The sequence below is a fragment of the Somniosus microcephalus genome, chromosome 4, assembly GCF_052327205.1.
Source record: "Somniosus microcephalus isolate GS21.2 chromosome 4, FLI_Smic_1.0, whole genome shotgun sequence".
NCBI lineage: Eukaryota > Metazoa > Chordata > Chondrichthyes > Squaliformes > Somniosidae > Somniosus > Somniosus microcephalus.
The window spans coordinates 94,052,338-94,069,799 of NC_140990.1; the positions used below are offsets into that span (position 1 = coordinate 94,052,338).

A 17,462-nucleotide genomic window follows, 5' to 3' on the forward strand; every position below is an offset into this window, starting at 1 on the left:
ACATCCTGTCTCCATTTAATTGCTTTTTTTCTCTTCAAAAGGTCAGCTATCTTGACTGCATCTTTATGTTAGCACCTGTCTTTCTTACACCATTCAGATGTCATTTTAACTCTTCCCCCCACTGCAGTCACTCACTGAAACACAGGGACCGAGGGGGCGCCAGTCTCCAGAGACCCCCCCCCGCCCGACAGACACACGGGGACCGAGGGGCTCCCGTCTCCAGAGACCCCCCGACAGTCACTGACTGACACACAGGGACTGAGGGGCTCCTGTCGCCAGAGACCAACCCCCCCCTCCCCCAACAGACACACAGGGACCAAGGGGCTCCCGTCTCCAGAGACCCCCCCCGACAGACACACAGGGACCGAGGGGCTCCCGTCTCCAGAGGCCCCCGACAGTCACTGACTGACACACAGGGACTGAGGGGCTTCCGTCGCCAGAGACCAACCCCCCCCTCCCCCGACAGACACACAGGGACTGAGGGGCTCCCATCTCCAGAGACCCCCCGACAGACACTGACTGACACACAGGGACTGAGGGGCTCCCGTCTCCAGAGACCAACAGAAATTGGGATGTGCATTTTTAAACCTGGCAGCTCACCCTGCTCCCCTCGCACACGTACATTGAACAGCGGGAACAAACCTTTGGCGAGACAGGAAGGAAGTGTCGGAAATATACCCCGATGACTTGCTCTGTGTCCGCATCGCTCCCTCCTGACGGTTGGAAACATGGAAAGAGAAGACAGTCAGTCGGTTTGAAAGGTTCTGGGATATGGAACCAAGGCAGGTAGGTGGGGTTAAGGCACAGATCAGCCATGATCTGACTGATTGGCGGAACAGGCTTGAGGGGCTGAATGGCCTCCTCCTGTTACAGTGTAACAGGCACAAGGGGCTGAATGGCCTCCTGGAGGGGGAGGGTGAACAGCCAGTTGTCATGGTGCATATAGGTACCATCGACATAGGGAAAAACCAGGATGAGGTCCTAAAAGCTGAATATAGGGAGTTAGGAGGTAAATTAAAAAATAGGACCTCAAAGGTAGTAATCTCAGGATTGCTACCAGTGCCACGTGCTAGTCAGTAGAAATAGAAGGATATTTCAGATGAATACGTGGCTAGACGAATGGTGCAAGGGGGAGGGATTCAAATTCCTGGGACATTGGAACCGGTTCTGGGGGAGGTGGGACCAGTACAAACCGGACAGTTTGCACCTGGGCAGGACCGGGACCAATGTCCTAGGGGGAGTGTTTGCTAATGCTGTTGGGGAGGGTTTAAACTAAAATGGCAGGAGGTTGGGAACCTTTGCAGGGAGACAAAGGAAAGGGAAGCAAGGATAGAAGCAAAAGACAGGAAGGAGAAAAGCAAAAGTGGCAGGCAGAGAAATCAAGGGTTTAAATCAAACATGGCCACAGTAAATAATAATTCTAAAAGGTCTAAGAGTGTTAAAAAAAAAAGCCTGAAGGCTTTGGTCTTAATGAGAGGAGCATTCGTAATAAGGCGGATGAATTTGCTGCGTAATTGGATGTAAACGGATATGATATAATTGGGATTACGGAGACATGGCTCCAGGGTGACCAAGGCTGGGAATTCAACATCCAGGGGTATTCAATATTCAGGAAAGACAGGCAAAAAGGAAAAGGAGGTGGGGTAGCATTGCTAGTTAAAGAGGAGATTAACACAATAGTAAGGAAGGATATTAGCTCTGATGATGTGGAATCTGTATGGGTAGAGCTGAGAAATACCAAGGGGCAGAAAACGTTAGTGGGAGTTGTATACAGACCCCCAAACAGTAATGCTGAGGTTGGGGATGGCATTAAACGGGAAATTAGAGACGCGTGCAACAAGGGCACAGCAGTTATCATGGGTGACTTTAATCTACATATAGATTGGGCTAACCAAATTAGTAACAATATTGTGGAGGAGGAATTCCTGGAGTGTATACGGGATGGTTTCCTGGACCAATATGTTGAGGAACCAACTGGAGATCAGGCCAACTTAGACTGGGTATTATTCAATGAGAAAGGATTAATTAGCAATCTTGTGCGAGGCCCCTTGGGTCGGAGCGATCATAATATGATCGAATTCTTCATTAAGATGGAGAGTGAAGTAGTTGACTCAGAAACTAGGGTCCTGAATTTAAATAAAGGAAACTACGATGGTATGAGGCACGAGTTGGCTAGGATGGATTGGAGAACGTTACTTAAAGGGTTGATGGTGGATAGGCAATGGCAAACATTTAAAGATCGCATGGATGAACTACAGAATTTGTTCATCCCTGTTTGGCATAAAAATAAAACAAAGGTGACTCAACTGTGGCTAACAAGGGAAATTAGGGATAGCATAAGATCCAAGGAGAGGACATAAATTAGCCAGAAAAAGCAGCAAACCTGAGGATTGGGAGCAGTTTAGGATTCAGCAAAGGAGGACAAAGGGATTAATTAAGAGGGGGAAAATAGAGTATGAGAGTAAGCTTTCAGGGAACATAAAAACTGACTGTAAAAGCACGGTGGCATAGTGGTTAGCACTGTTGCCTCACAGCGCTAGGGACCCGGGTTCAAATCCGGCCTCGGGCGACTGTGTGGAGTTTGCACATTCTCCCCGTGTTTGCGTGGGTTTCCTCCGGGTGCTCCGGTTTCCTCCCACAGTCCAAAGATGTGCGGGTTAGGTTGATTGGCTATGATAAATTGACCCTTAGTGTTAGGGGGATTAAATACGTGGGGTTACGGGGATAGGGTGGGATATGTGTTGGTGTAGGGGTTACGGGGATCGGGTGGGATATGTGTCGGTGCAGGCTCGATGGGCCGAAATGGCCTCTATCTGCACTGTGGGGTTTCTGTGATTTTCTGTGAAGCTTCTATAGATATGTGAAGAGAAAAAGATTGGTGAAATCTAGCGTAGGTCCCTTGCAGTCAGAATCAGGGGAATTTATAATGGGGAACAAAGAAATGGCCGACCAATTAAATACATATTTTGGTTCTGTCTTCACAAAGGAGGACACAAATAACCTCCCAGAGATGTCAGGGAACATAGGGTCTAATGAGAGGGAGGAACTGAATGAAATCAGTATTTGTACGGAAATGGTGTTAGGGAAGTTGATGGGATTGAAGGCTGATAAATCCCCAGGGCCTGATAATCTACATCCTAGGGTACTTAAGGAAGTGGCCCTAGAAATAGTAGATGCATTGCTGGTCATCTTCCAACATTCGATAGACTCTGGAACAGTACCCATGGATTGGAGCATAGCTAATGTAACCCCACTATTTAGAAAAGGTGGTAGAGAGAAAACAGGGAATTATAGACTGGTAAGCCTGACATCGGTAGTGGGGAAAATGCTAGAGCCCATTATAAAAGATGTAATAGCAGAGCACTTGGCAAACAGTGACAGGATCAGACAAAGTCAACATGGATTTACAAAAGGTAAATCGTGCTTGACTAATCTACTGGAATTTTTTGAGGATGTAACTGGTAGAATAGATATGGGAGAACCAGTGGATGTGGTGTATTTGGACTTTCAGAAGGCGTTCGATAAAGTCCCGCATAAGGGATTAGAGTGTAAAGTTAAAGCACATGGGATTGGGGGCAAGGTATTGACTTGGATAGAGAACTGGTTGGCAGACAGGAAGCAAAGAGTTGGAAAAAACGGGTCTTTTTCCAAGTGGCAGGAAGTGGCTAGTGGGGTACCACAGGGATCGGTGCTAGGACCCCAGCTATTCACAATATATATTAATGATCTAGACGAGGGAACTAGATGCAATATCTCCAAGTTTGCAGACGACACAAAGCTGGGTGGGCGTGTGTGTTGTGAGGAGGATGCCGAGAAACTCCAGTATGATTTGGACAGGTTGGGTGATTGGGCAGATGTAGTATAATGTGGATCAATGCGAGGTTATCCACTTTGGTGGCAAAAACAGGAAGGCGATTATCTGAACTGCAATAGATTGGGAGAAGGGGAAGTGCAACGAGACCTGGGTGTCCTTGTGCACCAGTCGCTGAAGGGAAGCATGCAAGTGCAGCAGGCAGTTAAGAAGGCAAATGGTATGTTGGCCTTCATAGCAAGAGGATTCGCGTACAGGAGCAAGGATGTCTTGCTGTAGTTGTACAGGGCCTTGGTGAGACCACACCTTGAGTACTGTGTGCAGTTTTGGTCGCTTTATCTGAGGAATGATGTTCTTGCCATGGAGGGAGTACAGCGAAGATTCACCAGACTGATACCTGGGATGGCAGGAATGACGTATGAGGAGAGATTGGGTCGATTGGGCTTATATTCGCTGGAGTTTAGAAGAATGAGGGGGGATCTCATTGAAACTTATCAAATTCTAACAGGACTAGACAGACTAGATGCAGGAAGGATGTTCCCGATGGCGGGCGAGTGCAGAACCAGGGGTCACAGTCTAAAGATAAGAGGTAAGCCATTTAGGACAGAGATGAGGAGGAATTTCTTCACCCAGAGAGTGGTGAACCTGTGGAATTCTCTACCACAGAAGGCAGTTGAGTATATTCAAGAAGGAGTTAGATATATTTCTTAAGGCTAAAGGGATCAAGGGATATGGGGAGAAAGCAGGGACAGGGTACTGAATTTGGCTGATCAACCATGATCTCATTAAATGGCGGAGCAGGCTCGAGGGGCCGAATGGCCTACTCCTGCACCTATCTTCTATGTTTCTAAGTTTCTCCTGTTCCCATGTAACAGGCACGAGGGTCCCACAGTGCTGAAGGAAGGGAGACTGAGGGAGGGAGGAGTCCCACAGTGCTGAGGGAGGGGAGGAGTCCCACAATGCGGAGGGAGGGGAGACTGAGGGAGGGGAGGATCCCACAGCGCTGAGGGAGGGGAGGAGTCCCACAGTGCTGAGGGAGGGGAGACTGAGGGAGGGGAGGAGTCCCACAGTGTGGAGGGAGGGGAGACAGAGAGGGGAGGATCCCACAGTGCTGAGGGAGGGGAGGAGTCCCACAGTGCTGAGGGAGTGGAGACTGAGGGACGGGAGGATCCCACAGTGCTGAGGGAGGGGAGACTGAGGGAGGGGAGGAGTCCCACAGTGCTGAGGGACCTCGGATAGAATAGAGTGGGAGTCGGTGCAAGGAGTGCCGATTGCAGCCCAGTGAGGATGTGGGGAGGAGGGACAGAGTGTAGGAAGGAGAGAACGAGAGGGAAAGTTCCTCGGTGTCGATCAAACAGAAAGAGAAACAAGTAACCATAGCCCACGGTTCAGAAAAGGTAACGTAACGGCCTCACCTCTCAGCAGGAACTCTGCGGCCTGGTGCATGGCGGCGGAGTTGTCCACGCACAGGTACTCCCGCAGCGTCTCGCCCCAGGCCCTACGACTCGCCCTGTCGAGAGACACAACCATGGTGACATCACACACTCACCATAGGTCGACCTCTTTCACAACGTCCAATCTCCATACCCTTTAATATAACCACCACGACCTTCAACGGCATTACCATCGCCGAATCCCCCACCATCAACATCCTGGCGGTCACCATTGACCAGAAACTTAACTGGACCAGCCACATAAATATTGTGGCTACAAGAGCAGGTCAGTGGCTGGACTCCCCAAAGCCTTTCCACCATCTACAAGGCACAAGTCAGGAGTGTGATTGAATACTTTCCACTTGCCTGGATGAGTGCAGCTCCAACAACACTCAAGAAGCTCGACACCATCCAGGACAAAGCAGACCACTTGATTGGCACCCCAACCACCACCTTAAACATTCACTCCCTCCACCACCGGCGTACCGTGGCTGCAGTGTGTACCATCTACAAGATGCACTGCAGCAACTCACCAAGGCTTCTTCGACAGCAACTCACCAAGGCTTCTTCAACAGCACCTCCCACGACCTCTACCACCTATTAGGACAGGGGCAGCAGGCGCATGGGAACACCACCACCTCCCAAGTTCCCCACCATCCTGACTTGGAAGTATATCGGCCGTTCCTTCATCGTCGCTGGGTCAAAATCCTGGAACTCCCACCCTAACGGCACTGTGGGAGTACCTTCACCACACGGACTGCAGCGGTTCAAGAAAAGACTTGCATTTATATAACGCCTTTCACAACCACCAGATGTCGCAAAGCGTTTTACAGCCAATGAAGTGCTTTTGAAGTGTAGTCACTGTTGTAATGTGGGAAACGCGGCAGCCAATTTGCGCACCGCAAGCTCCCACAAACAGCAATGTGATAATGACCAGATAACCTGTTTGGTTGTGGATTGAGGGATAACTATTGGCCAGGGCACCGGGGATAACTCCCCTGCTCATCTTCAAAATAGTGCAATGGGATCTTTTACGTCCACCTGAGAGGACCTCAGGCGGGGCCGTGGTTTAACGTCTCATCCGAAAGACGGCACCTCTGACAGTGCAGCACTCTCTCAGCACCGCACTGCAGTGCCAGCCTAGATTTATGTGCTCGCCACCACCATCTCGAGGACAATTAGGGATGGGCAATAAATGTTGGACATCTTACAGCCATAAGCCTGTTATCTTGTGTTAAATCAGTCTCGGTGTGTCGAAGGATACAGAGGAGCTACAGCGCCATCTAGTGTAGAGGGGCTGCACCCTCTCCATTGCCTCCACACCCTTCCTACAGCAGCCCAAAACTGCACAAAGGTTGTCCCAACCGTGGCCCTACTACGGTTTTATATAGGTTCGCCATTGCATCCCAACTTTCATATTCGATATCCCTTAGGTGTCAGCCGTGGCTCAGTCGGTCTCACTCTCACTTCTGGGGTTGTGGATTGGAGTCCCCACTCCAGGACTTAAGCCCATAATCAAGGCTGACACTTCAGGGAGCGCCGCGCAGTGGGAACGGCAGCGCCAAGGGAGCGCTGCGCAGTCGGAGGAGCGGCGCCGAGGGAACGCCGTACAGTGGGAGGGGCTGCGCCGCGTAGTCGGAGGGGCAGTGCCGAGGGAGCGCCGAGCTGTCGGAGGGGCAGCGCTGCGCAGCCGGAGGAGCAGCGCCGAGGGAGCGCCGTACAGTGGGAGGGGCTGCGCCGCGTAGTCAGAGGGGCAGCGCCTAGGGAGTGCCGAGCTGTCGGAGGGGCCGTCTTTCGGATGAGACGTTAAACCGTCTGCCCTCTCGGGTAAGCGTAAAAGATCCCACGGTCACTACTGAAAGAAGAGCGGGGGAGTTCTCCCCGGTGTCCTGGGGCCAATATTTTTCCCCTCAATCAACATCACTAAAACAGATGATCTGGTCATGCTGTTTGTGACATCATGCTGTGTGCAAATTGGCTGCTGCTTTTCCTACATTACAACAGTGACTACACGTCAAATGCACTTCATTGGCTGTGAAGTGTTTTAGGACGTCCTGAGGGTACATGAAAGGCGCTGTAGAGATGCAAATTCTTTCATTCTTAGCGACTGAATAGTGGTAGATGTTTGTGAATATACACACACTTGAAATACATTGAACCAGTATGGTGTGAGTGTGTGTAAATTAGTGCATGTGGTTTACACAGTGTGGCCATAGCCACACCCATGGCTAATCAGCAATTTCTATTGGACAACGCTGTACGAGGAGATGATGGCAGAAGACTCAATTCAAACACAGTGAGGACGCAGCAAGCAGGAAATTACCCCGGGCAGGTGATGGGAGATTAGGAGCAAGGAGCAATTAGGCCAGCGACACTTACCAGGTGACTGTACCAGTGCCAGATCCAAAGTCTAAAAGTGTACGAGGCTCAAATTCAGGGACGCGCTTCTTAATCTGTGACCAGGAGAAATGGCATTAATTCAGAGAACCCAGCATAGGTTAGATACAGAGTAAAGCTCCCTCTACACTGTCCCATCAAACACTCCCAGGGCAGGTACTGCACGGGTTAGATACAGAGTAAAGCTCCCTCTACACTGTCCCATCAAACACTCCCAGGGCAGGTACTGCACGGGTTAGATACAGAGTAAAGCTCCCTCTACACTGTCCCATCAAACACTCCCAGGGCAGGTACAGCACGGGTTAGATACAGAGTAAAGCTCCCTCTACACTGTCCCATCAAACACCGCCAGGGCAGGTACAGCACGGGTTAGATACAGAGTAAAGCTCCCTCTACACTGTCCCATCAAACACTCCCAGGGCAGGTACACCACGGGTTAGATACAGAGTAAAGCTCCCTCTACACTGTCCCATCAAACACTCCCAGGACAGGCACAGCATGGGGTTAATGATAGACTTACCTCGTGCAGGACCCTTGTCACGGCTGCGTATCCCCCATCAAGTCGAGCCGCCACGTAGACCTGAGCCAGCTGTGTGTTGTAGCTAAAGGAAAACCAGGAAAAACACACATTTAGAAAGGGTAAGTTCGGCGGGAAATACCGGAGATCCGCAGCACGGCACCATCAGACACTGACCTTTCACCCTCTGGGACCTGGGGTCAAGTCGGGCACCAATCAGAGCGGGATAAATGTCTCCTCAATCTCTGATGAGGGATTGGACGGGAGCAGTGGGGTCAGACACTGGACCTTTCACCTTGAAAGACCCAGGGGTCAACTCCAGCCCCAGACAGACGGACGACGGTCTCCTCTCTCTGATGGGGTTGGGGGGGGGGGGGGGGGGAGCTGTGATGCCCCTGCAGTCGAATATCCCTCCGACCCTGGGCGCACAAATCACATTGAGACTTCAGCGGATGCCCGGCAGCTCTGAAACCCATACCCGCGGTGGAAAGTCAGCGCCTTTCAGGAGGGCGTGCTATGGGAGTAATGAGATCAAAGTGGAGGTAGGGCGGTGGGGATTAAACCTCACGCCCGATGGACCTGGGCTCACCTGACTGGCTTCCAGCGGTAGGTCGTCCGCCGCAACTCAGTGAGCACGCGATCCCGCAGTTGCTCCTCCTCCCTCTGCTCGTCCGCCTGGCCGCGGGAGTCCGGCTCTGCGTCACGGGAAGGGAGGCAGTTAAACCGCAAGTTGGCATGTGCTCCTCAACGCCCTCTCCGGATCCTTCTTCCCCTTCACTTTCCTCTAACCCCCATTCCTCTTTCTAATCTCACCCTTTGCCGCGTATTCACTATCCCCTCTGACCTTTCATATAAGAGCAGGGAGGTTATGATGGAGCTGTACAAAACGCTAGTTAGGCCACAGCTGGAATACTGTGTGCAGTTCTGGTCACCACACTATAGGAAGGATGTGATTGCATTGGAGAGGGTGCAGAGGAGATTCACCAGGATGTTACCTGGGCTGGAGCGCTTCAGCGATGAAGAGAGACTGGACAGGCTGGGGTTGTTTTCCTTAGAGCAGAGAAGGCTGAGGGGGGACCTGATTGAGGTGTACAAAATTATGAGGGGCATAGATAGGGTAGATAGAAAGGAACTTTTCCCCTTAGTAGAGGGGTCAATAACCAGGGGGCATAGTTTCAAGGTTTAGAGGGGATTGGAGGAAAAACTTTTTCACCCAGAGGGTGGTTGGAATCTGGAACTCACTGCCTGAAAGGGTGGTAGAGGCAGGAACCCTCACAACATTCAAGAAGCATTTAGATGAGCACTTGAAACACTATAGCATACAAGGCTACGGACCAAGTGCTGGAAAATGGGATTAGAATAGACAGGGCTTGATGGCCGGCGCGGACACGATGGGCCGAAGGGCCTCTTTCTGTGCTGTATGACTCTATGGGCCCGATTTTGTGGCTTGTGTGGGAAATGGTCGGATTCCCCCGAATGTGGGGTTCTGACACACAAAAAAATGTCAGCCAGCTCCACGCAATTTTCCCTCAAGTGGCCAATTAATTCCCAGCATGTGGGCAGCCTTGCGAATTGTCCATTTCTAGTCAGAAAGCCCCACAGTATGATGTCATCATTCATGGTGCTTTCAAGGTCCATAGCAAGTACTGCATCCTCTGAAGGCTTCCAAACGAACCATACAGGATGGCAGAGGAGCCTGCAGCAGCTGTGGCCAGTGCCAGACCCCAAGCTGCCTCCAAATTCGACGAGGCTTCACTGCAGGCATTATTGGATGGGGTTAGAGCCCACAGGGAGGTCCTCTTCCCTAGGTCAGGCAGGAAGAGGCCTCCCACTGAGACCAAGGCTACATGGATGCAGGTGTCAGCAGATGTCAACTCGAATGTGCATGTAACCTTGGCATCACATCTCTAACTCCTTCCTCTACTGCCCCACAGGACCATCCAGAGCCCCCGTCCCCACTGTGGAGGAGGAAGAGGCTGTGCAGCCAGACTCTTCAGAGGAAGCTCCAACCTCTGAGGGTGCAGCGTCAGCAGAAGTAAGCGCGCCCAGCACCAGCGCAGACACTCACACCTCGGGGTGACCTTCGGGACATAGAGTAGTGTTGTCACCTGGTGCTTCACAGCTCACAAGTGAGCCTCAGCAGATTCTGGAGACAGGGACAGCAGTGGAGAGTCCTCGTCGGAGGGTGCAGGACTCTGCCAGCTCAGCTCTGCTGCGCTGCATGTCGACCCTCTGCCTCTGGGTCCATCCGCAAGAGAAGAGGTGATGGATCTCCATGCACAGATGCAGGAGTCTCTGGCAGGTTTTGTCTCCAGGGTCGCTGCGAGTGTGGAGCGAATGGAGGAGTCCATAGCGACCATGAGCAGAGCCTTTATGGAGTCATTGGCGCATGAACGCATCACCATGGAAAGGTTGGCAACCTCCATGGAGGCGATAACTCGCCAGGGTACGGAAAACATGGTGAGTGCTCATAAGAGAATGACATCTCTTGAGCAGCGTTGGCCATCTATTGAACAGAGAAACCAGACCTTCATGGAAGTCCTTCTGAGTAGGACTGCCAGTGCAGAAACGGGTCCCCATGGCCCCCTAAAGCGCAGCAAGGTGCTCTCAAGCCACTTCCAAGCGCTGGCCCCTTCTGGCCTGTGCAGCTTCAGGTGAGTCAGCAGCAGCCTGGTGCTCCTGGTGCTCATCCTGCTGTTCCTGGTTCTGCTGCTGCAGCCTCTGCTGCTGGAGATCCTCTAATGGCAAGAAGGGAAGGAAAAAAAGGCGTCCCATGCTTCTCGTAGATGCCCCCGCTGAGGAAGCGCTGAGTGAGGGTGGCGAGAGGGGCTTCCCAGGAGATCGCATTGGAGAAGTGTGAGAGGCTCCAACCTTCCACAGCTGTGCCTAAGCCTTGAAGAAGTAGCCCCAAGCCTGCAGCAACAAGGTCCTTCACCAAACAAATGCTGTCCCTTTAAATCGCAGCTTTCCCGACTGACCTGCAGCTGACAGCAAGCAAGCCGGCAAGCTTCACGCCAGGTTTCATCAGCGGGGTTCCCCGCAGGCGTGTTTAGCGTGGGGAACCCCACAAAATCGCAACGGCCCCTGAAAATCGGCTTAAACATAGAAATAAGTGGTAATTAGTGTTCCGACGGCCAGTCCCGCCAGCGGCGGGCGGGACTGAATCGGGTCGCGGAGAAACAGTGGTCCGAAAGTCGGACGGGGCGGGGAATCAGGCGGGGGGTGGGGGGGGTCGCGACCCGCTTTTTCGGCGATTTTCGGCCCCCGGCCGCATGAAAAGCCGCCCGACGGCTGCCAGAAAATCGGGGCCCATGACTCTATTTCCCCTTGTGACCCCGAACGATCAGCTTCATCACTTTACATTCCCACCTCCAAACGAATTTCGAGCTCGGCACGACGCTGAGCTCTCCTTCCATCGCCTCCGCGCCCACTTCTTTGGCCAGGAGTCTTTCCCCCTGCACAGCTGACCCTTCCCCCACCACCCCCCCTTCAGAGTTCTCGTCCCACCTGGACCCCTCCCTCTGGCCTCTTGCCCTCTCTAGATCTTTTCATTGAGAACTGCCGCCGTGACAGCGGCTGTCTCAATTGTTCCACTCCACCCTACCTCCCTCTGAACTACAGCACTCCATTCTCTCAGTTCTAACCCCAACATTGCCATTAAACCCGCTGACAAGGGTGGTGCTGTTGTTGTTTGGTGAACCGACCTCTACCTTGCGGAGGCTGAACGCCAACTCTGCGACACCTCCTCCTACCTACCCCTGGACCATGACCCCACCACTGAACATCAAGCCATCGTTTCCAAGACTGCCACTGACCTCATCTCCTCTGGATAAATTCACCTATGCCCTTCAACCACATAGTCCCCCCAACCCCGCTTCTACCTCCTTCCCAAGATTCACAGACAGGACTGCCCTGGTGGACCCATCGTTTCAGCCTGTTCTTGCCCCATGGACCTAATTTCTTCCTATCGGTCCTCTATTTTTTCTCCCCTTGTCCAGTCTCCTCCCACCTACATCCGCGCCTCTTCCGACGCCCTCTGCCACTTTAAACAGTTTCCAGGCCCCAACCATCTCCTTTTCACCATGGACATCCAATCCCTCTACACCTCCATCCCCCACCAGGATGGCCTGAGGGCTCTCCGCTTCTTCCTCGAACAGAGGCCCGACCAGTCCCCATCCACCACCACCCTCCTCCGCCTGGCTGAACTTGTTCTCACATGGAACAACTTCTCCTTTGACTCCATTCACTTCCTCCAAATTAAAGGTGTTGCTATGGGAACCTGTACTGGTCCTAGCTATGCCTGCCTTTTTGTGGGATAGCGAAACATTCTTTGTTCCAGTCCTACTCGGGTCCCCTCCCTCACCTCCTTTTCCGGTACGTTGGCGATTGTATCGCCGTTTCCTGCTCTCGCCCCGAACTGGAAAATTCCATCAACTTTGCTTCCAATTTCCACTCCTCCCTCGCCTTCACATGGTCCATCTCCAACTCTTCCCTCCCCTTCCTTGACTTCTCTATTTCCATTTTTGGGGCTAGGTTGTCGACCAATATCTACTATAAGCCCACTGACTCCCACAGCTACCTGGACTACACTTCCTCCCTCCCTGCTTCCTGTAAGGACTCTATTTCCATTCTCCAGTTTCTCCGTCTCCGCCGCATCTGTTCTGACTACACCGCCTTCCATACCAGTGCTGCCGACATGTCTTCCTTTTTCCTCAACCGAGTTTTCCCTCCACCGTGGTTCACATGGCCCTCGACCATGTCTGTCCCATTTCCCGCACTTCTGCTCTCACCCCTTCCCCTCCCTCCCAGAACCACAATAGAAACATAGAAAAATAGGAGCAGGAGTAGGCCATTCGACCGTTCGAGCCTGCTCCGCCATTCAATGTGATCATGGCTGATCCTCCATCGCAATACCATATTCCTGCTCTCTCCCCATACGCCTTGATGTCTTTTGTGTCTAGAAATCTATCTATCTCCTTCTTAAATATATTCAGTGACTTGGCCTCCACAGTCTTCTGTGGTAGAGAATTCCACAGGTTCACCACCCTCTGAGTGAAGAAATTTCTCCTCATCTCAGTCCTAAATGTCCTACCCCCGTATCCTGAGACTGTGACCCCTCGTTCTAGGCCCCCCAGCCAGGTAAACATCCTCCCTGCATCCAGTCTGTCTAGCCCTGTCAGAATTTTATACGTTTCAGTGAGATCCCCTCTCATTCTTCTAAACTCTAGTCGATCCAATCTCTCCTCATACGACAGTCCTGCCATCCCAGGAATCAGTCTGGTGAACCTTCGCTGCACTCCCTCTATGGCAAGTATATCCTTTCTTCGGTAAGGAAACCAAAACTGCACACAGTACTCCAGGTGTGGTCTCACCAAGGCCCTGTACAACTGTAGTAAGACATCCTTGCTCCTGTACTCAAATCCTCTTGCAATGAAGGCCAACATTCCATTTGCCTTCCTAACTGCTTGCTGCACCTGCATGTTTGCCTTCAGTGACTGGTGTACAAGGACACCCAGGTCCCTTTGTACAAAGATGTGCGGGTTAGGTTGATTGGCTATGATAAATTGACCCTTAGTGTTAGGGGGATTAAATACGTGGGGATAGGGTGGGATATGTGTTGGTGTTGGTGAAGGGGTTACGGGGATCGGGTGGGATATGTGTCGGTGCAGGCTCGATGGGCCGAAATGGCCTCTATCTGCACTGTGGGGTTTCTGTGATTCTGTGATCAGCATTTCCCAATCTATCACCATTTAAATTATACTCTACTTTTCTGCTTTTCCTACTGAAGTGGATAACTTCACATTTATCCACGTTATACTGCATCTGCCATGTATTTGCCCACTCACTCACTCTTGTCTAAATCGTCTTGAAGCCTCTTTGCATCCTCCTCAACTCACAATCCCACCTAGTTTTGTGTCATCAGCAAACTTGGAAATATTACATTTGGTTCCCTCATCCAAATCATTGATTATATATTGGCCCAGAAATTCAGGTCTCCACGGGTGAGTACGCACGGGGTACTCACCCGTAGGCCCAATGGAAGTGCCGGTTTCCTGCATGCGCGGGAAACCGGCACTTCCATTCCCCTGAAAGGAGGGGTTAAGAGGTCGAATGCGTGCGCAGTAGAGGCTGCGCGTGCGCATTGAACTTCGGTTTTTTTTCCAGGTTTTCCCAGGAGAGTAAGTCTGCAGAAGTTAGAAATGTAAAAAGCAGGCGTAAGGCCTGCTTTTTACAAGGTAAGTGGTGAATTAATTAAAATTAAAACATTTTTTCCACAGGTTTATTATTTTTAAATACTTTAAAGCAAGGTAAGTTTATTTTTACCCTCGTTAGAAAATAAAATTATTTTCTTCAAAAATTTAAATTGTTTAAAATAGTTATTTCATGTAATTTATAGTTTATTTAAAAAATGTGATTTAAAAAAAAAATTATTTGAAGATTTAGTGCTGCTTTGGGGCCGTAGTATTTAAAAGTCTTGACAACACTTCCTGTCAGACTTATGAATGGAGCATTCCCTGCTCCGATTGGCTCCCCATGGCCCACGTGATCCCAGGGGACGCATCGAACTAACTGCGCCCCTGGGATACGCAAGCACTGCACGCCGGCAGCTGGACCAGGCCCCGGATCAGAATTCCCCGGGGGCCCACAGCTCAACAGCCGGCGCACAAGGTAAGTGCAGATCGGGGGCTTGCACCCACGGGACGCCCCCGACCCAAATTTCTGGGCCATTGTGACTAGCTGGGGCCCAAGCACTGATCCCTGCGGTACCCCACTAGTTACCGCCTGCCACCCCGAAAAAGACCCATTTATTCCTACTGTCTGTTAACCAATTTTCAATCCATGCCAGTATATAACCCCCAATCCCATGTGCTTTAATTTTGCACACTAACCTCTTATGTGGGACTTTATCAAAGGCCTTCTGAAAATCCAAATACACCACATCCACTGGTTCTCCCTTATCTATTCTACCAGTTACATCCTCAAAAAACTCCAGTAGGTTTGTCAAACATGATTTCCCTTTCATAAATCCATGTTGACTTTGTCTAATCCCCGTTGATATTTTCTAAGTGTCCTGTTATCACATCCTTTATAATAGACTCTAGCATTTTCCCTACTACTGATGCAGTTCCCGGTTTTCTCTCTCCCTCCTTTTTTAAATAGTGGGGTTACATTTGCCACCCTCCAATCTGCCAGAACTGTTCCACAATCTATAGAATTTTGGAAGATGACAACCGATGCATCCACTATTTCCATGGCTACCTCTTTTAGTACTCGGGGATGCAGATTATCAGGCCCTGGGGATTTATCAGCTTTCAGTCCCATTAATTTCTCCAGCACTATTTTTTTACTAATACTAATTTCCTTTAATTCCTCTTTCTCACTAGACCCTTGATTCCCTAGCATTTCTGGGAAGTTATTTGTGTCCTCTTCCATGAAGACAGAACCAAAGTATTTGTTTAATTGCTCTGCCATTTCCTTGTTCCCCATTATAAATTCTCCCATTTCTGACTGTAAGGGACCTACATTTGTCTTCACTAATTTTTTTTTTTTTTTTTTTTTTAAAAACATACTTGTACAGCTTTTACAGTCCACTTTTATGTTCCTTACAAGTTTACTCTCATGCTCTATTTTTCCCCTCTTGATCAATCTCTTGGTCCTTTTTTGCTGAACTCTAAACTGCTCCCAATCCTCAGGCTTGCTACTTTTTCTCACAACTTTATGACTCCTCTTTGGATCTAATACAATCCTTAATAGGGTACGATTTGACCTCCCCTTCCATCCCACCAGTCTCCACATTCAATGAATCACCCTCCACCATTTCTGCCACCTCCAGCATGATCCCACCACCAAACACATCTTCCCCTCCCCTCCCCTCCCAGCATTCCAAAAGTACCGTTCCCTCTGCGACACCCTTTTCCACTCCGCAATCACCCTCAACACCCCCTCCCCTTCCCACAGCACCTTCCCGTGCAAGCGCAGGAGATGCAACACCTGCCCTTTTACCTCCTCCCTTCCCGCTGTCCAGGGCCCCAAACACTCCTTCCAGGTGAAACAGCTATTTACTTGTACTTCTTGCAATTTAGTATACTGTATTCGCTGCTCACGATGCGGTCTCCTCTACATTGGGGAGACCAAACGCAGATTGGGTGACCGCTTTGCGGGACACCTCCGTTCAGTCCGCAAGCGTGACCCGAGCTTCCGGTCGCCTGTCACTTTAATTCACCGCTCCACTCCCACTCTGACCTCTCTGTCCTCGGCCTCCTGCACTGTTCTAATGAAGCTCAGCGTAAGCTCGAGGAACAACATCTCATCTTTCGATTAGACACTTTACAGCCATCCGGACTCAACATCGAGTTCAACAATTTCAGACTATAACCTCTGCCCCCATTTTTTCGTACGACAGCTGTTGCTGATGATTCTGATATTCCCATTTACACCTCCAGACCCATCGCTTGTTTCTTTACTTGTCCCATTACCGCCCTCTTTTGCCTTGCACCATCCTCCCTTTTGTAATTTAACCTCTTCTGCCTTCCACCCGATCACAGACTTTCCCTTTCGTTCTTTCCTCCCCTCCCACTTTCCCTGCCTCTATACTTGCTTAAAATCTGTTACATCTCCAACTTTTTCCAGTTCTGATGAAGGGTCATTGGCCTGAAACGTTGACTCTGTTTCTCTCTCCACAGATGCTGCCTGACCAGCTGAGTATTTCCAGCCATGTGTCAGCTGTGGCTCAGTGGGTAGTGTTGTGTATGTACCTTTAAAGAGAAGAACTGATTCTATACTGCAGTACCGGCAGTGACAACACCTGTATAAAAAGCCCTAGCAGGCTTCTGTACTTCAGTCTTGAGTTACCCTCTGTTCAGTAAATACCTGTTATTATTGTTCTCCTGCAGTCCGAGTATTATTGATACCCGGACACTACACTGGCGACGGGCAGGTTCGAACTCACCTGCAGTACTGCATCACCTCACGGGGATCTTTTCCCTGAAGAGAAGCTTCTTGGAGGTCGCAGTCAGAACAGCGGGCGTCGACCGCGGGCAACCGCCCAGGGATCCATTGGAGAGTTGCAGGGGAGGCTGTGGAGGGCTGGGCCTGGCTCCCCAGTCGAGGTGTTCCAGCAAGTCGTGCTGGTAGCAGGTAGTGCGCTGACCCTTCCGGACTGCGGCGGGCTCGGGCTTGATCGAGCGGCTCTGCAAAGGGGCCGTGCAGCGTCGTCAGGAGGAAGAGAGAGAGAGAGAGAGGGTGGAGCGCACAGGGCGCGGTCGGTGCTCAAGAACCGGGCAGCGTGGAGAGGATAGAACGA

The 17,462-nt window shown here is 50.9% G+C and overlaps 1 protein-coding gene across 3 annotated transcripts in view; it reads right to left on the reverse strand.

Annotated features, from left to right (window-relative positions):
* Positions 1 to 17,462, reverse strand: part of mettl17 (methyltransferase like 17) — a 60,482-nt gene that overhangs the window by 29,110 nt on the left and 13,910 nt on the right. For all 3 annotated transcript variants that reach the window (XM_085985091.1, XM_085985092.1, XM_085985090.1), the window contains 5 exons: positions 8,748 to 8,853; positions 8,162 to 8,243; positions 7,624 to 7,697; positions 5,227 to 5,321; positions 643 to 713 (listed from right to left, as the gene is read on the reverse strand). In XM_085985091.1, coding sequence (XP_085841217.1) covers positions 643 to 713; positions 5,227 to 5,321; positions 7,624 to 7,697; positions 8,162 to 8,243; positions 8,748 to 8,853 — 428 coding nt within the window. The remainder of the gene's footprint in view (positions 1 to 642; positions 714 to 5,226; positions 5,322 to 7,623; positions 7,698 to 8,161; positions 8,244 to 8,747; positions 8,854 to 17,462) is intronic.